The sequence below is a fragment of the Dipodomys merriami genome, unplaced genomic scaffold (genome assembly GCF_024711535.1).
Source record: "Dipodomys merriami isolate MVZ:Mamm:240054 unplaced genomic scaffold, mDipMer1.0.p SCAF_5, whole genome shotgun sequence".
Classification (NCBI taxonomy): Eukaryota; Metazoa; Chordata; class Mammalia; order Rodentia; family Heteromyidae; genus Dipodomys; species Dipodomys merriami.
The window spans coordinates 31,289,326-31,308,998 of record NW_027206068.1 but is presented as its reverse complement, the minus strand read 5'-3'; the positions used below and the strand labels follow the sequence as shown (position 1 = coordinate 31,308,998).

At 41.9% G+C, this 19,673-nt stretch overlaps 2 protein-coding genes and 1 long non-coding RNA gene across 6 annotated transcripts in view; 2 read left to right on the top strand and 1 right to left on the bottom strand.

Moving 5' to 3' along the window:
• Nucleotides 1-8,876, bottom strand: part of LOC138809618 (uncharacterized) — an 82,934-nt gene extending 74,058 nt beyond the window's left edge. The window contains exon 1 of the long non-coding RNA XR_011366906.1: nt 8,469-8,876. This is a non-coding gene — a long non-coding RNA (uncharacterized lncRNA). The remainder of the gene's footprint in view (nt 1-8,468) is intronic.
• Actl9 (actin like 9) lies at nt 67-1,438 on the top strand. The gene has a single exon (XM_069997263.1). The coding sequence runs from the start codon at nt 149-151 to the stop codon at nt 1,385-1,387; it is 1,239 nt and encodes a 412-aa protein (XP_069853364.1). The 5' UTR covers nt 67-148; the 3' UTR covers nt 1,388-1,438.
• The window catches only part of Magi2 (membrane associated guanylate kinase, WW and PDZ domain containing 2), a 1,319,799-nt gene continuing 1,308,266 nt past the window's right edge, over nt 8,141-19,673 (top strand). For all 4 annotated transcript variants that reach the window (XM_069996345.1, XM_069996344.1, XM_069996347.1 and 1 more), the window contains exon 1: nt 8,141-8,640. In XM_069996345.1, the coding sequence (XP_069852446.1) occupies nt 8,340-8,640 (301 nt within the window). In that variant the 5' untranslated portion in view covers nt 8,141-8,339. The remainder of the gene's footprint in view (nt 8,641-19,673) is intronic.

The window sequence follows — 19,673 nt, the reverse complement described above, 5'->3', positions numbered from 1 at the left end:
TGTGAAGTCCTCAGGAAGCCCAGGAAGTCAGGGTGACGTCACAGACACCCACAGGCCCTTCTTACGCTCTGCCCACTGGGAAGTCACTTAGGCCTTCTTCCTGTACCCTTCCACCCCAAGTAGCCCCTCCAGACTACTACTTTCAGGCATGGAGGTCAAAGTTCCCAGGGCCCTGGAGCCCCAGACCTCTTCAGAGCATCCTAGACCTGATCTGAGCCCCAGCTCAAGCCTGGATAACAAGAATCCCCCCGGCACAGAGGTCAACAACCTGCTGCCAACAAAGAATGGAGCGGTGGTCATTGACATGGGCACCAGTACCTGTAAGGTGGGCTTCGCTGGGCATCCCAAACCCATGTACACCGTGGCTACCATCATGGGCTGTCAACCCAAGAAACAGGCCAGCACGGGGCACACAGAGCTGGAAACGTTTATTGGCGAGGTAGCCCGATTAAATCCAGAGCTGAGGCTAGTGCAGCCTATTCGCAGTGGCATCGTGGTGGACTGGGACGCAGCCGAGCTCATCTGGCGCCATGTACTAGAGCATGACCTCCAAGTGTCCCCCCAGGAGCACCCGCTGCTGTTCTCCGACCCGCCCTTCAGCCCTGGCACCAATCGCGAGAAGCTGGTGGAAGTGGCCTTCGAGTCGCTGCGATCACCCCGCATGTACGTGGCATCCCAGTCAGTACTTTCCGTCTATGCTCACGGGAAAATCAGTGGGCTCGTGGTGGACACGGGCCATGGGGTCAGCTACACGGTGCCTGTCTTTCAGGGCTACAATCTGCCCAATGCTATCGAGCGCCTGGACCTGGCTGGCAATCATCTGACTGCCTTCCTGGCAGAGATGCTCCTGGGCTCTGGCTTCCAACTGCAGCAACAAGATCTGGACACCGTGGAAAACATCAAGCACCAGTATTGCTATGTGGCCTCAGATTTCAAGAAGCAGAAGGAATCAGAGCAGGACTGCAAGAAATCTCTGAAGCTTCCCGATGGGAGGACCGTCACTCTGGGCAAGGAGCTGTTCCAGTGCCCAGAGCTGCTGTTCCATCCACCAGAGATCCCAGGACTGTCGCCTGTGGGTCTCCCTTCCATGGCCAAACGGAGCCTCCTCAAGGTACCTCAGGATCTGCGAGAAAACGTTGCCCGCAACGTGCTCCTGTGTGGAGGCTCTTCTCTCTTCGCAGGATTTGAGAATCGTTTCCGGGCAGAGCTGCTGCAGGCTCTGCCCCCAGAGCAACAGGTGGTGGTGCTAGCCCAGCCCAACAGAAACTTCTCTGTGTGGATTGGAGGCTCCATCCTGGCCTCACTGCGTTCCTTCCAGTCTTGCTGGATCCTACGTGAGCACTACGAGGAACAGGGTCCCCACATTGTGTACCGCAAATGTTACTGAGCAGACACAGGGCTGGAAAAGTGCGGGGTAGTAAAGCCTAGTCAAAGAAAATTCCTATCATGGTAGTGGTCATTATACGGTGAAATGTGAGGGGCACTTTGGATCTATGTGCCAGTATACCAAATCTACTGTGCTATATTACACTGTGCCTAATGATGAGCCAGTAGTTAAGGATGGAATGACCAATAATACATGAGACTCTTCCTTAAAATTCCCATTCCATTCTTGCTGTGGATACAGATATGCAAATAAGTGTCTGAGAGGTCTTATTTCCACGCAGCGTGCATGGTCACACACACATCTATCTATCTATCTATCTATCTATCTATCTATCTATCTATCTATCTATCTATCTATCTATGAATGTAGAGTTTAGATAGAAGGAAAAAGTTAGAATAGGCTTCTGAAAGGTGGTCCAAGAATAAACCAGACAGAGGACTGTACCTCAGGTAAACAATGAACTACAAGATGACCCAGAGAGTGAAGGCAACTTCAAGTATCCCATGATGACTTGAGCAAAGGGTTAAAAGGGGAGAAGATAGGCCTGACTCTTCTGTTCGTTTCTTCCAGGCACCAAACATAGTGTGGCAATGGTTGAAGGCATTTTACCTCACTAATCTGAATATCATCAAATATGAAATTTTGATCTCTGCCTTTACTTATATCCAAAGTGGTCTAGTGTAGATGCTATAAAAGGGGTCCCGTTTCATTTCTTTAAAATCTTTTTATTATTAGTTGTTTTACAAAGGGGTTACAATTCCCTGTCAGTTTATGAATACAATATTTATGACTAAAAAGTTTATTAATACAAAGCCATCCTCTTATCCTGGAGAACCTACATTAGCTTTATTGTCCTGGATTCTAATCTTAGAGGCATACAAAGAAACATGGACATAGAAAAATAAAGAATGCAGGCAACACAAGGAGTGTGGCTTGGTTGTGTATCTAGTGGACAGAATTGGAGGATGTTAAATACAGGAAAAAGAATTTTCAGTTCTGTTTTTATTGGAACAAAATAGAGGTTTGGGGGGATGTAAAAAGTAGGAGAAAATCCCATCATATGAGATAGTGCTACTGGCAATTTAAATTATGAAATAAGAGACATTATGGACTGTATCACTTATGTATAATAATGGTACTCTCTGAAAGAGATCCATGTACTAATCCTTGCAACCTGTAAATATGTAATATTGTATGGCAAAGGGAAACAAAGTGGCAGATGGAACTAATTGCTGATCAGCTGAATTTCATCTAAGGAGATGATCCTGGATTATCAAGGTGGGCCTGATGTATGAGTCCTGAAGAGTCAGTATCAGAGCAATGGGGTATAGGAATGGCTTGTCTGGAGTTGCTAGCTTTGAAAATGAAAAAAATAAGGAAAATAGTAAAAAAATAAGGAAAAAATAAGGAAAAATAATGAAAAAATTCAGAACAGTCTCTAGGAGCAGAAATGCATGGAATCGGGTTCTTCCTTGCAGCCTCCAGGAAGAATGCAGACAGATCCTCCAACATCTTCTCTATAGCCTAGGGACATACAGCTTGGACTTCTCTAGAATTTTAGGCAATAAAGAAGAGTAGTTTTAAACCATTAAATTTGTGCAAAATTGTTTCAGAAGCAATTGGACAACGAATCTAAGTACCTAGGTCAGCCTATGCAAAAGATAACCCTTGACTGAATATCACAATGAACCACATGAACCACTCCCAGCTAAAACATGAGACAAGTGTTCTCACCTGTGATATTTTAGAAGAGGCACACCATACTTTGGTGATACAAGGTTCCTTTATACATCAGTTTTCTTAACACAAAGATTGTGTGCATGCGTGTGTGTGTGTGTGTGTGTGTGTGTGTGTGTGTGTGTGTGTGTGTGTCAGTCCTAGAGCTTGAACTCTTGACCTAAAGTCTAATCCTGAGTATTTTAACTCAAGGTTAATTCTGTACTACTTGAGCTATAGCTCCACTTCCAATGTTCTTTGGTAGTTAATTGAAGATAAAGTTTCTAAGACTTTCCTGCCTGGGCTGGCTTCAATCAGTGATTCTCAGATCTAAATCTCCTGATTAGCTAGGATAAGAAGAGTGAGCCACCTGCACTATAACACACCGGGAGATTTTTATATCTGTTGATCAATGAGGTCCTGAGTTCATTTCTGTCTAGTTAATTTAAAATACACTCAATATTAGGAACTTTAAATTAAGCACTGAATTAAGAATAAGAGCTTTAAGGTCACACAGCCATAATTCAAATCACAACTCTTGTATTCCTTAATAGTAATTTGACTTTGGGCAATTTTAAATACCAGAGTCTTAGTTTCTCTGAAAAAAAAGAAATAGCAAATCTTAAGCCAGGATCTGTAGAATCACACTATGAGATGAGAATTTCATGTAATTAAGGAATTCCAGAAAAGTTCCCATTAAAGTACCCAGAGTAAACAAGACAGAAAAAGAGGGAGATTTCAGGCAATATCTTAGTATCCACATGATCCTGCAAGGGAACACTTCTGGTGTAAATTACACCTTAGAATTTCTTACAAGTGGAGTAATAAGGCTGGGCTTTCATACTGTCTAGCAGAGTCCTTGGCAAAGGACATGCTGGGAGAGCTGTTAACTCCCTGGTGGCGGTTCCTCGCTTTCTGTGCCTACAGATGGACTGAATCCCAAATCCTGTGGCAGTCTTCCAGAGACAGGCGATGAGAAGAAGAAAAAAAACAAAAAACAAAAACACAAAAGCCAAGGGGAAGACATTGAAGTTTAGCCAAAGAGATACTATCATCAGGGTGGAGCTTGACTGTGTCCCTCAAAAGTACCTCATAGGCCAGGCATAGGTGGTTCATGCCTGTAATCCTAGCTACTCAGGAGGCTGAGATCTGAGGGCGCAGTTCAAAGCCAGCTCCAGGAAAGTCTGTGAGACTCTTATCTGCCGTTAACCAGCAGAAAACCAGAACTCGTACTGTGGCTTAAGTGGTATAATGCTTGCTTGAGCTCAAGAGCTGAGGGATAGCACCCAGGCCTAGAGTTCAAGCCCAATAACTGACAAAAAAAATACCTCAGAGAACTCTTCAAACAATTGAATGTGCTCAAACCTTTCTTTCTTTGGCTTTTAAGATTTCAAAAGTATTTCTTTGCGAGGGACAGGAGAATAGCATGCAGTATCTAGTGTCAGGTTCTGCACATAGAGTGCTAAGAGACGAACTAATTCTTGTCACAAACATAAACCCAAAATTGAAAAGGATGAAGAAATTATAGTGTGAGGCTTACCAGAATAGGAACTAATCAAATTTGTATAAAGCTATCAATTGTGCAATCACCAAGGAGTTGTGATATAGTCACATATGTCATAGATCCAGGAACTTGAGCAAACTTGAGACTCACAACTATTTGTTTACATCTCTGGAAAGGTAGTGGAAGTAATCATTTAATGATGATAATTTTGATAAATGCCATCATCCAGGCCTGATAGTAAATCTAAATTTCTAGAATACACTTTCTCTTATAGAAAAAAAATCTTTTTGCTTATTCTCAGCTCCATTTCTGATACCTTCATTTATGATAGCAACTTACTTTTAAGCATCATTTACAAGATACTTATAAACTTATCTGTGCTATCACTTCTTCACCAGTGAATGAACACAGTGTTAAGTGACTTAGTCAAGGTTGCACAGATATAGGTAGGATCTCTCTTTTTTTTGTAATTGGTTGTGGGGCTTGAACTCTGGGCTTGGGCGCTGTCCCTGAGCTCTTCAGCTCAAGTCAAGCACTCTACCACTTGACCTACAGTGCCACTTCCTAAGTAGGATCTCAATTTCCCAATTCCCTAGCCTCTTTACTGTCCAAGAAATGTGTTGAAGGGGTTGGAGGCATGGCTCAGTTGGTACAGCAAAGCCAATGGGTGCAAGCAGTAGGTACTAAGTTCAACTCCCAGTCTTGGACCTAAAAAAGAAAAGAAATGTATTGAAGTGACACATACTGGGCTGATAAGAATCTGTCATCTGTATTGCCAGTAAAACTTGCTAGGAAGCCAATTATAGATAGGTTGGGGAGACTCACTGGAACACCATACACTGGGGACCTGGACTAGTTTACTTGGTGTGTAAAACTGGTCTTTCCCATACCACTGGCCAGAAAGCCATTTGTTAACCACCATGTAGTAGGTACAAACAGAAATGTGCTGGAACCAAGAAAAGTACCCCCCACGTCACCATTTCCCTCCAGTTTTATTTTATTTTATATTTATACCAGAATTGTTCTAGCACCTCTACTGGCACAGCCTAAAACTGTGCTAATTGACAGCAAAGAAATGTTTTCAGATTACAATTTTAATATCTTATACAGAGTGAGAATGACAAGTTTGGAGCTGAAGAGTCCTGAACTAACTGACATGTGACTGCATTTGGTTTCTGGATAAAATTTCTGAGCATACATTTTCTGCTGAGCTGTTTTTTTAAATTCCGGTTTTCTGTAAAATAATCAGACTTCACCTTTGTTGACCCTGTACTGTGTGATGGAATGACACTAGGGAAGTGTATGAGGATGAAGTTCAATGCAGTGATCCAGAGAAGGTCTAGATACAAACCTCTTGGGTCTCAATAGCTGTCAGCTTCACCACTGAGCAGATGTGTAACCTTGCTAAGTTCATCTCCATAGTTCTGTTTTCCTAAATATAAAAGGCCATGCCACTACATACTGCCTGTAGCGTTAGTTCCAGATCTCTGAAATGCCCCTGGCTCCCTGGATAACCTTCACCAGTCCCAGCCAATGTTCTAGAGATCTGTTTCCCCAGGCACAAAAACTGAGAAAGTTATACACTCCATCCTCCTTTAAGATCTCCTCCCCAAAGAGGAAGGAAATTTGCCATTAAACACCTACCTGTCTGTGCCAGCTGCAGACTTTACCTGATTTAATCCTCACCCCTGAATTAATTCTTACCAACCTCTCCCCCAATTAGCATGTTTAACCCTCCCTAACCATGAAGGAAATTCAGGCTCAGAAAGTTCAAGCTGTGAACTCAATGTCTCAGTCCATGTTAAGTACAGCAACTGGATTCAAGCCCCTTCTTTCTGTATGGGTCGTCTGAGCCTGTTTAACTGTACCGATTGCCTCCCACTCTCCATCAGACAGACAGAATCCTAACTGCTCAACGTTTTTCATGTTCTGATTTAAAGAGATGAGTGGGTGAGTGAATTTTTTGTATGCGTCTGATAAGTACATTTGAAAGTTAAGCACATGAAATTCACTTAACAGTTACAAGAACTAAAAAAAAAAAATCAATGCAACGTCTGGGGGCTAGGGTAAGGGGTGGGCTAGAATCATTCGATTTTCATCCTTGGCGTCCTGCCCTGACCTTGCTCTTGGCTACAAACTTGGGAAAAGAAGTAGATGGGAGCCAGCGAAGTGAGTGGAGGCTGAGTCGAGATTTGTTTTTGATGTTGTTCTTTCCTTTTTGTGTAGTTCTTGGGGTTCTTGGGCCCAATCATCTTAAGGTTTCGTCCCCTGGGAGATGCTTAACTGGATGAGGACAAACCCCACCCTGTCTGCGGGTGCCAGGTGAGAATGGTCTACCTCCCGGTGTGAGCTCCGTGCTAGCTCGCAGCTGTGGTCATCCCCACCCCTACCCCCACTCCTGTAGTATCTTTCTACCTCCTGGCTCTAGTTCCCTGGAATCTCCCACCCCTCAGGACGACCTCAACCGGGCTAAGTGCTTTTGCCACTGCCTCGCCTTCTCCAGCTGTCTGGGTCTCCAGACGCCAACTTTCCCTTCTCCAAGGGAGGGGGACTTCTGAGAACTTTGCAAGGGATCCAAGACTGTAAAAGTAAAGTGGCGGCGAAACCTCCGGGCGGCGGGACTCCACTCTCCACGCCGCTCGGGACCCCTCTCCCCTACCCCAACCCCTGCCTTCCTGCCCACAGTCCCCCTTCCGCGCCAGGTGCCCCGCACCCCAACTTTCTCACGGCAGGTTCCAGGCTTGCAGCGCCTGGATCTGGGGCCCTGGGCACTCGGCGAGCCAGCTTGTCCTGGTGGCTGTGTGTGTGTTGGGGGGGGGGAGGAAGTCCGGGCGGACTCCGCACTCTGCAGCCTGGCACACGGCTGTGCCACATCGAGGCTGGAGAAAGGTCCGCACTGGACTCGAGGCCTTTGCTGCCGGCCTCCCCACGCCGGGCCTCGGCTCCCCTCCTTCGCGGCTCCCGCCTCCTCCTGCCGGCTGCCAGGCAGACCCAGCCTGCCTTTCTCTCCCTCTTCTCTCTCCCTTCACTACCGGGTCAAGCTGCGGAGGGGGGCGGGGGGGCAGTGGAGGGGAGACGGCGACGAAGCCCTCCCCGGCTCTCCACCCTGCGCGCGCCCCTCCTCCTCTCCTGCTTCTCCCCTCCTCCCTGCCCCCTCCCCTCCAGCAGTACAGTACAACTAGTACACGCACACACACACACACACACTCGCGCACACTCGCGCGCGCGCACACACACACGCCCAGCCGCTGCCTCTGCAGCTGCCATGGATATGGGCTAACAACCCAGGCCGGCGCGCGCTCCCACGCGCACCACGCAGGAGTGGCCCCCGGCATCCCGACCCTCCCTCCCCACCCCCACCCACTCGCTCCCCCGCTCCGCCCGGCGCTCGGGCTCGCGCCGCCACCCGCTCCCTCGGCCGCGGCGGGGGCCACAGCCTTGAGTGTCATTCAAGGGACAGCACAACCTCACCCCGGCTCGCTCTACCTCTGCCCCGCCGTCCGTCCCGCTCACCCCCCCCCCCCCGTCCTCCTCTTCCTCGTCCACGCTCCATCCCGAGAAGAAGAGGCAAAGCACCGAAGCCACGGGGAGGAAGGCAAAGTCTGCTCTCCTTACCCGCCCCTTGCCTCCTTCCCACCCTCGTTCTCTCACTACCGACCCCCTCCCCAAAGGCACCTCAAGAACTGAGGCGATCCACCACCACCACCATCACCACCACCCCCTCCTACTGCCATGTCCAAAAGCTTGAAAAAGAAAAGCCACTGGACTAGCAAAGTCCACGAGAGTGTCATTGGCCGGAACCCGGAGGGCCAGCTGGGCTTTGAACTGAAAGGGGGCGCCGAGAACGGACAGTTCCCCTACCTGGGGGAGGTGAAGCCGGGCAAGGTGGCCTATGAGAGCGGCAGCAAGTTGGTGTCCGAGGAGCTGCTGCTGGAGGTGAACGAGACCCCCGTGGCGGGGCTCACCATCAGGGACGTGCTGGCGGTCATCAAGCACTGCAAGGACCCCCTCCGGCTCAAGTGTGTGAAGCAAGGTGAGCGCCAGCGGCTGGCCGGGGGGCTCTGCCAGCCGGTGGCACCGCTCGGTGGCCGAGGGGCGCAGGGAGGGTGGGCGCGCGTGTCGAAGGTGTGGGGGGGAGGGGACGCGATCGTGCTGTGGAGTTGAGGGGGAGCTTCGCTGGGGCTCCGACGGAGGGGCTGAAAGGAGGGGAGGGGCCGCTTGTTGGGGAGCCAGCAACTTTGTTTGCGTAGTTGGACCCTCCCCTTCGGAAGGTGCTTGGCCTAGTCTGACCTCCCGTGCGCTTCTGGGGCAAATTCAATGTGCGTCAGTGGCATCTTGCCTGCAGTGGATCCAGAGCTTGGGGAGGAGGGAGGGAGGAAAGGAGGGAGGGAGGGAGGGAGAGAGGGAGGAAGGAAGGAAGGAAGGAAGGAAGGAAGGAAGGAAGGAAGGAAGGAAGGAGGGAAGGAGGGAAGGAGGGAAGGAGGGAAAGGAAAGAGAGGTAGGAGCAGCTTGAGGGTGCAAAGGCATCCTCCGCGGGGCTGGGAGGAGAGAGAGGAGGCGGGGGGGGGGGGTGCTGTGTGGAGGAGAGGAGAACTGAGGTTGGTGTTTCTGGACCCAGACCGAGGATGCCTTGGTCCCCAGATGGCCCCTCTAGGGATCCCTAAGCTCCTGGATGGTCAGGAAGGGAAGAGACAAAATGCTTTGGACGTCCTGATGGGTCTTCGGTAACTTTTTCCCTGCTCCACTCCTCGGTCCCTCTCCACCACCCCCCCTCCGCCCCCGCCCACAGCCCTGTCATGTGGGCACCGCGCGTCACAAGCAGACTGACTAACCCGGCGCTCACCCCAAGCCAGCCGGCTGGAGGAGGCTCCGGAAGAAGGCTCCGTGTTGGGGAGTTCTTTCTAGTCTTGGGGAATCTAAAGAGAGGGAGGGAAGGAGGGAAGGAGGGAGAGAAAGAGAGGGAGAGGAGGATGGGAGAGGGAGAGGGAGAGAGGATTCTTCACTCAGGGGTTGTCCTCCTTGAGTGGTAGTCGTCTATGGTTGGGCTCTCCTCGGGCTTGGAACTTGAGGGGCCCTGTTTCTAGGGGAGGAGTTGGATGGAATTGCCAGATGGTTATGGCTCAGGCTACAGAAGCAACAACCTGACTTGGATGAGTCTCAATGGAAGACTGTGAAGTAGACTTAGAAAGTCAGAGATCTTGCAGAACTCTCTCAGGAAACACTGCTTTTGCTTGAAAGTAAATTGTGGTCCTGAAGGAGGAGAAAGTAAGATAAAAGTCTGAATACAGAACTTTAGCAAGAATGAAGTAGTTTATCTGTCTTTTCCACGGACAGTTGCACACCCTTTACTAGCTCCATGCAAATTTCGTGTATGGCATGTGTGCGCATGCCTCAGAAGGTTTACTGTCTGTTTGTCCTGCCTTGAAGATGGGATTGAATGTACCAACTGTATTTTGGATCACTGATTGATTCTATGACACGACTAAGTATCAAGGGTGATGCTCTTAATTATAAGCTTATTCTCTTAAAAAACAACTTGCTTAAACAAAAATAAGGTTGAAAGAATTTTCAGGAAGTGCTGTAAGAAGAAGTTGTCCTAGGAGAAAACATTTTCCTTGGGATTTCTTGGGCATTAACAGAAGAAGACATTAGTCAGTCATTTTACTAGGAAATTAACAGAGCACATATTGGATGACTGTGAATTAGGTGGTAGTGTATCTCCCTGTTTTTTGTGTGTTTGTTTGTTTTTAATAAGACACATCACAAAACCAAATATAGGGATTCCTGTGAACATAGTTTGGGTTGTGATTGTGCAAAACAGCAATAGATATAAATGTAAAGTTCACATTTGGGGCCTATGAAATTTACAGAATGAATGACCATAGCTTTGAGGGAAATAAGCTTGGTAATTGTAATTCAAAATAACCGGGAAGTCAACACATCATTAAATTGAGCCCAACAGTGTTTAAGGGAGTGATTGTTCCATACAGCTTATGGTTATGACATCTTAACTGTGGTATTTTATGCTGAGTTGTAAGTGTTGAGATGAAATTTGGCAAATTTTAATATCACCATGCAGTAATGTGTCCAGACATAAAAATCAAGGAAGATTATTGGGCATTATATATTTATTCTCTGAAATTCAGTAAAAAAAAAAAAATCTTTGGAGAAGTGAAGTGAGGGCCTAAAAGTTTAAAATATTGTTTTAAAATACAGTATGTATGTGTGTGAACTACCATGGTGAAACCTCATAATACAATTAATATTCATTGAAAAGTGAAAGACAGGAAAGTAAAACAGACTGGGACCTAGTGTTAGAATAAGGAGGAGAATGAATGGAGAGAGTGAATGCAGATGAATATGGTTATATTAATTTTTATTCATATATGAAAATAGAACAATGAAACCTATTGAATTTTTTTTAAGAGACAGTGGTAGATGAGGGTGAGATTGATGGAGAAATGCACAATAAAATCCTGGTTGTACAATTAATGGGTTCTAAAAAGATCTTAACAAAAATGTTGCAAGTGCTGAAAAGCTAACAAGTGAAAAAGGAAATCTGGTATTCCAATGATAGATCAGGGTCATTGGATGTACCTTACATAAAATTATGGCAAGGGCTAGGGGTATCACTCAAGTGGTAGAGTACCTGCCTAGCAAGTCCAAGGTCCTAAGTTCAAATCCCATTACCACCCAAAACAAAATGTTTTTAATGCAGTCCAAAACTCTTACAACACAACCTTGAATGTTTGATCATTCAATTTCTGTTTCATATTTTCTTTGGAACATTATTGCTTTTATAGCTCAAGGAAAATATTGATATAAAGTGATAGGTTTAGGTGAAAATCTCTTCATATCCCACATTAAACTTGTGTTCCAAACTTCACTGGTTTGTTGGCGATGGGCTCTCTCAACAAGTTCACAGAATACCCATAGGAAACTTTGCTACTGAATCACAGTTGATCCGGAAGAAAAAAAAAAAAAGAAACAAAAAAAATGTTTCTTTTACTCTTGGGGAAAGTTGCAATCCATCATTGTATGTGGACTTTTAAATATATTGACTCATATATGCTATTCTTTTTGGAATCATTCTTTAATATGTCAAAGAATGGATGGGTTTATTCAATTATAATTATAAACAGAGTAAAAATTTCAGAACTTTAAAATCAGTACTTATGTTGCTTGGGTTCAGTATTAATTTTGTTTGCTGGAAAGTTATTGAAAAAGTCTTGTTCCATACTTATATTTCTGGGGAGCCAAAGTAATTAGCATAGCTTAACAAATTAAGCATAGTTTGTTTAACAGTTGTATTTTTAAGCTATTAATGAGATTGATATTTGAATATTCGTTCATACATTGGGTATTATGCAGCAGACACATGCAAAATTATAGCTAAACTAGGGCAGATTTTTGTAAAGAAAATTGGAGTTAAGTAATAAGACTACTGATAAAATGTATATGCAATAAACATGCTTTAATTCCTCACTTTTTATTTATTCCCATGATTCATTTTACACTATAGTAATTATAATGTAGAACTATTTAGACTTTAAAATAAGATGAAAAACTAGGACTTTAAGTAAGTTTTTAAATATAGTTTTTCAATATTGCTTAAAGAAGTTTTTGCCTAAATTCAGTGATTTTCATTTTAATTTAAGCTGGTTTCTTCTAATTCACATAGTAATGAATCATATGTGAAAAGTACAACTTATTATCACATCCAGATATTTTTATAAATTACTTGGGTTTTTAAAATTATTAATAGTAAGCTTTCCTTACCAGTGTATTTAGTCCTGCATTAACAGTTCTCTTGTCATCATTTCATTAATACATCAGACTCAGTTGAAGAGAATATCTTGAGTTATTATTGAGATCTAGGTTGAAGTGCTAAAATTTTTCTTTGTCTTTTTCTTTTTACCTCTAAAGTTCACAGAAAGTAGCTACAAAGATTTTTGTGTCCTACATTTCTTGTCCTGTGGTTCCTAATGCTCCCTATTCCACACAGGGACTCACATAGCCTGAATTTATTTTCCCATTTAATATCTTACAATGGACACTAAAAGGCAAAAAGGTTTTCTAATTCTTCCCATGTGAAAGATGAGCTAAACAAGGCCTTTGAAATTCACTTCCAGAGAGGATCCACATTGCTTTCCCTCCCATTGCCCCTTTCAAGGTCACCTTCAAAGGAAAGTAGAGCCACATTTGTTAAGAGCTACACTTTCTTCTTAATTGACTTCAGGTGTGTATCAAAGTAAGCTTCTGTGTTTCTTTGTTTGGAAATAAAAACAAAGTATGCCAGATTAGTGAATTAGATTGCCTTATCTCCATAGAATGTGTTATATTTTTACTCAATAAATTTAAAATGCCTAAGTAGCTTGATTAGTGGATACTTTAGAAATAAAGCACTTTTAATGATTTGGAACAAGATCGAGACAATTGGTTCAAGCATAATTTCTGAGGGAACCCACTGTGGTTTTTCAGTATTTATCATTTAAATGGGATGACCTTGAATGTTAAATAGGACCATTGGCTTTTTGTATGTTTGCTTTGAATGAGAGTCTTCTCAGGGTGGAATGCCAGCCTAAGAATTTAAGTACCACCAACTCTAACATTGATGCTATGCAACTTTTGGCATATTTATTATGCTTACTTTCCATTTAAGTCACTTGAAGCTCACACATTCACTTTTGTAATGAGAAAGAAGTTTACACATTTGACATGTCTCATTGCCTGTAGTTTAAACAATACTTTCAAATGCATAGCAGGAAGCCAGGCTGAGAAGTGGCTCAATGTGCAGTTTTCTCTTTTAATTCTGAACATACTAGTTTATGCCAGCTACATGAACAAGTCATCTAACCTGGTGGAGTAATTTGTAAGAGTTTTAGATGAGGGCCTGGAATTGTAGCTTAGTGGTAGAACACTTGCTTCACATGTTTGAGGCTGGGTGTTTGATCCCAAGCCTGGAAATAAAAACTGAAAAAGGCAGGAAGGCAGGAAGGCAGGAAGGCAGGAAGGCAGGAAGGCAGGAAGGCAGGAAGGCAGGAAGGCAGGAAGGCAGGAAGGCAGGAAGGCAGGAAGGCAGGAAGGCAGGAAGGAAGGAAAGGAGGGAGGGAGGGAGGGAGGGAGGGAAGAAAAGAAGGCAGGAAGGAGCAAAAGAAACTATTTTCACTTTTCAAGATCCTTTACTTTTAACTGAGACTTATTGTAAACATAAAATGGCTATTAGTATAGGTAACTTTTAAATTGTATTTTAAGGGATTTTTCTCTAGAATAAAGTAAAAAAACAAAACAAAAACAAGAACACTTCTTTAAAGAGGACTGTCAATTAAAGTGAATGTGATGACATCATATTTCTCTTTTGCAGTTTCTATGACAGATATTTAATGATCTATGAATGTATAAGCATGCTTTTTCTTGTTTAGGGTGAACATCAAAGTATTAAGCTCTATTGTATAAAAAGAATGCTGTCATTAAATGCAATAGAATTCATTTTCAACTTTTAAAAATAACTCCTACTAATTCTGCCTTTATGTGTAAAATTTGCTATTTTACATTAATTTTAGACTTTATATATAGCTTGTTTTTACCCACTAATTTCCTTACTTTTTGTCCATATCTTTACTCTTACACAGTTGGTAAATACTGAGTTATTGGCTGTACATTTGACAGGCTTAGAAATTTTAGAATTCATTAGTTTAAAATTTTGTATCTACTCCTTAAACTTCACTGTAATAACACATAGGTATCATATGTTAAGTGGACCTTTCACTTCTCAATTTCAAATTCTATTCCTCATCCAAATAATGAATTAGTAAATGATCATCGTTGGTGATATATAATAAAATCACATAAAATAGTGATTTTAGTATTTTAGTTGGGTTAATCCCATCACAGAATTCATTAGAAACATCTATCTTACAGTTCTGGCATGAAATACTAATTCTTAAAAATTTCTATTGGCTATAACCTGCCCACTTATGATGGATGACAAGATGCATGTGATAGGATCTTACAGTTTTCTAACATTGTAAATTTTGAAAAGTTTGTTTAAATCTCTTTTCCTTCTCAGATGTCTCTATTCTATCTCCAGTAAATACTAATGTAACAATTCCTTTAATTTTATCATACAGAGTATTTAGTGATGAATCCATAAATAGTGGGTTCACTTAGCTCATAAAAGACTGGTATGGGGACAGACCGATGTTGAACAGTTTTATATGTGTATATCATTACAGATAATAAAAGATTGCTTACATTATGTCATTGCATTGACATTTTATCAACGCTTTTCAAAGAGTTGTAAGATTCCTTTGTGTTACAACTTTAAAGATTTGTTTTGGGTGTAATGTATAGTGTTGACTCCTTTGGATAGCCAAAAAGAACTATAAAAGTTTTCCCTTTTTATAACTAAATAGCAACTCAATTATACCCACAGGGTCTATTTTCAAAGACTTATTAGGCTAATGAGTTGCAGACGAATGGTTGGATTTGGCGCAGTAGTTGTAATAATTCTATGGCTTGCTGTACCTGGGAAAAAAGTTTCTCTCTGTGCTTGTTACATGAGTTGCATAAACTTTTGTGTCACTTTCACTTATTTTGACTTATTGTAAAAAAATTACTGCACAAACCATGACAATCATCATACCCCCAAATAACCAAATCCAAATGAACTTTTGAAGCATTAAGTAAAAAGTGTTTGGATGGTACTGATTCCCCCCCCACCCCCCCCTCCGCCCCTGCCTTGGTTCTGGGTTGGGGCACTGTCTCTGAGCTCCTTTTTGTTCAAGGCTAGCACTCTACCACTTAAGCTACAGTGTCACTTCTGGCTTCTTCTGTGATTAACTAGATAAGGGGAAACAAAGGAGAAGAAAACAGTGCTTGATAAGAAATATACTCATTACCAGGGCTGGGAAGGTGGCTCAGTGGTAGAGTGCTTGCCTTTCATGCATGAGGCCCTGGGTTTGATTCCTCAGCACCACATAAGCAAAAAAGAAAAAAGCCAGAAGTGGTGCTGTGGCTCAAGTGGTAGAGAGCTAGCCTTGAGCTGAAGAGTTGAGGGACAGCGCCCAGGCCCAGTGTTCAAGCCCCACGACTGGATTCCCCCCTCCCCCCCCCTGCCAAAAAAAAGAAATCTACTCTTTACCTTGCTCATGTAATTGTAACCCCTCTGTATGGTATTTTCACAATTAAAAAAAAAAAAAAAAGAATCTGACAGACTCACAGACTGTGGTCTGGCTTCCAACTGTGATCATCAGATCTCAACCTCCTGAGTAGCTAAGATTACAAGCATGAGCCACTAGTGCCTGGCTAGTATTGATTTAATGGTAAAGTTTAAGGAAGAAATTTTATGAACCTTTAAATTGCCTTTAGTGAAACATGTTTATGAAATCAGCTCATTTTTGATAATTATTGATTTTATTTTCAATGAAATAAGAAGTAAAAAGTGTTTAGTTCATAAAACTATATATATACATATCATATATATATATATACTTAAGTATATTTCACATTATATTGTGTTTTCTAACATGTTTAAAAGCTTATGTTTTCTAAGTCTTACATTAAAGCCATGTATTGAGGATAGTGCGAAATCAATTAACACATTAAAGCACCAATAGATCAGAGAAAATGTCAGAATAAAATTATTACATGTACTTCTCATTTTGTATATAGCTATGTTTTTATGTTAATATTTTATATTTTGCATAGGAAAATCCCTTCTTATATAAAATATATACATAAAGACAAGGATAACCAGTTCTGTCAAAAACCAGAGATTAACTTAGCAGCATTCTCTAAAGCTTGTCAAAATCTGAGGCACTGGATTTCTAGCGCAAACAAATTTTAGAGATATGAAATTTCCAATGTTGAATCTAGGAAGCATTTTGATCTGTAAACCTTAATTGCCTTTCTTTTTTTGTCTCTGCCTCTCTCTCTCTCTCTCTGCCTCTCCCTCTCTCTGCCTCTCTCTCTCTCTGCCTCTCTCTCTCTTTATTTCTCTTTCTCTTTCTCTCATTCTGGTGCTTGATTGAGCTCAGGGCCTAGGTACTGTCCCTGAATTTCTTTGGCTCAAGGCTAGAGTTCTACCCCTTGAGTCACAGTTCCACTTCTGGCTTTTGGGCTTTTGTTGTTGTTTTGTTTGTTTTTGGTGATTAATTAGAGATAAGAGTCTCAAGGATGGTTCTGCCCCTGTTGGCTTTGAACCCCAATTCTCAAATCTCTGTCTGAGTAGCTAGGATTATAGGTGTGAGCTACCAGAGCCTAACTAATTTGTCTTTCTCTATGCAAGAATGTTAACACATTTTTTTACATGAAGTTTCTCCAAAAATAGCAAGTATTTAGACTTGAAACATTGAAAATGAAAACATCTTAATTTATTTCCAAAAACACTCAGTAACGATGACTGCAATCTTGATTTTCTAGCAAGCCAAATACTGAGGGGTTCAGCCAAACAGGAGTGAGGTCTAAATAAACAGAAGGTAGTTGATCTTCCACCCAGAAGAACAAGATTGTTATAAAATATGCTCTATGTCTGGGTGCTGGTGGCTCAAGCCTGTAATCCTAGCTATTCAGGAGGCTGTGATCTGAGGATCATGGTTCAAAGCCAAACCCTGCAGAAAAGTCCTCATGTGAGACTCTTATCTCCAATTAACTACTCAAAAAGGAGAAGTGGAATATGATACAAAGTGGTAGAGTTCTCCTTGAGCAAAAGAGCTCAGGGACAGGAAGCACCTATATGCTCCTTTTCCATGTTTTATTTATTTGTTTAAAAGGACAGATTAAGAATTGTGCAGGATGGAATACCATGTGATGTTTCAATGTATTGTGTTAAATCAAGGTATATATACCTTGTTCATCAAATATCTTATTGCTTTATGGCAAAAACTTGAAATATATTTTTTCTAGCTTTTTGAAATAAAAGGTAAACTCATATATCATCATTCTACCATGGAATAACACACCAGAACTTTGTATACCTACCCAATTCCCTGTGCTGAGTACCACCTTTGTAAATGGAATTGAAACTTTGTCATTCATTGTCTTAAGTGAAGAGCATCATGATACATCTTATTTGGGAGAAAATTGACTTTGATAACATTGACTAAGGACATACTTCGCTTTAGCCAAATAGAACTTAAATAGAACTAAGAATAGATAGAATTTATAAGTATAAGCCTTATTAAAGAAACAACTGGCTAGGCACTAGTGCTTCAGCCTGTAATCCTAGCTACTCAGGAGGCTGAGATCAAGCGTCAAAGCTAGCCCAGGTGGGAAAGGCCATGAGATTCCTATCTCCAATTAACCACCAGAAAACCAGTAGTGGAGCTGTGGCTCATAGTGGCAGAGTGCTAGCCTTGGGCAAAAGAACTCCCAGACTCTGGGTTCAAGCCCCATGGCCAACAAAAACAGAACAAAACAAAAAACAGGCAGGTTGTCTACCCAGAACACATTTTCTCCCCTCCCCCCATTCCTTAGTCTCGAAATGTTAGTGTTATCCCAGAATTTATATACACTAAGATGACTTATGTTTCATATCAGCTTGGCCTCAGCCCAAGGGGAAGAATTTCAAGTAGTCTAAACCATGAAAGGTAAATTCATCTCTTTACCAGTGATTTGTTTAAGAAATGGCTTATAACCCAGTTCTAAGTAATGAAAAGAATTCCCTTAGGGATTTTCTGAGAGATCTCTTAGTTCTTAAAATAAGTTTGGAGAAAAAGCCTATTCACTGTGCTGTCTGTGAAAGTTGTTGCACATGGACGTGATGCCTACAGCAACTGTCATCAAACCAAAAGATGGAGAATTGCAGAACAGAACAATGAAAATGCACAGACTCTTGGATAAATTGCTGAATCAATGAATCTTGAGCTAGCCCATTCTTTGGATTTCCTATTATTGAGATAATAAGACACAAGATATTTAAGATATTTAAACTGAGTTTTCATTATGCCTGTGAAATACTATAAAAATAGATACTTCATAATAAGATTGTGGTTTGAGACAACATTGATGAAGATCTTTCAAAACAAAATAATTTGGAGAATAAATCGAAATGTAGTTTCCTCTTACATAAGAGGAAATTTTAGGTATTTCGCAATTACCTCATTTGATTTTGTTTCTGTTTTAATCTCAAGAAACTTTTTTCATTATTCTGAAGTAGTGTATGTAAAAATATGAATTTATTTTAACCTTATACAAAATGGAACATGATCAAAAAAGCAAATTAGTTGTAAAAATATACCAACAATGCATGCCAAAAACAACTTGAAATATTTTTGAATTGCATCATGTTTATAAATGTCTATGCCACTGATCCAGGAGTATATGTAATTATAAACTGAATCATCAAAATGTTCCAACTCCATTTATTCAGGACTAGAATTGGTTTACTAATTATTCAACAAATTTATTGGTAAGATACTCTCTGGCAGGCACTGAACTAGGAAATGGTGATAGATGAATAAAACATGATTAAGAGAGCTGTATGTTCAAGCAGTTTAACTCAGCTACTACATTCCAGCGGTATATCTTGTGGGACTTAAGCTGAAAGTCAGCAGGAAAAGCTCTTTTTCATCCTGGAAAAGTGCCCTGCATGATGCAGTCAGAATGAAAGTTGAGAAAACCACATGTCTTAGAGATTAAAATGCACTAGGAATTCCTAGGATTCTGCATCAGGGGCTGCAGTTGAAGCAGTTCTGCTGTGCTTATGCTATAAATTCTGTGCTAGGTAATGATTCTAAAAAGATACCTGAGTCTTAATCCCACCCCCAGGAACTTCACATTGCATTAAAATGGTTAAGAGTATGGAGCTTCAGAAACAAACATGTTAAAAATCAGTCCCAGAATGCAGGAAAAACCTATCTGAGTGGTAAAATCAGGACTATGTTTTGAAACTTGCTAACAATAGAAAATCTTTTTTTTTTTTTTTTGATAGGGATGATGCGAGGGTTATAAAGTTATAATGCCCATAATATGCTTAATTCAAGGCCTAGAATATGGTGGAAGCTTAATAACATTCTTTGCTATCCTAATTGTCGTTATTAATAGCATTTGTAGTATATTGATGTT

Bases quoted from the DNA above. Each gene is read 5' to 3' on its own strand.
- Actl9 (XM_069997263.1), top strand. From the start codon at position 149: ATGGAGGTCAAAGTTCCCAGGGCCCTGGAGCCCCAGACCTCTTCAGAG.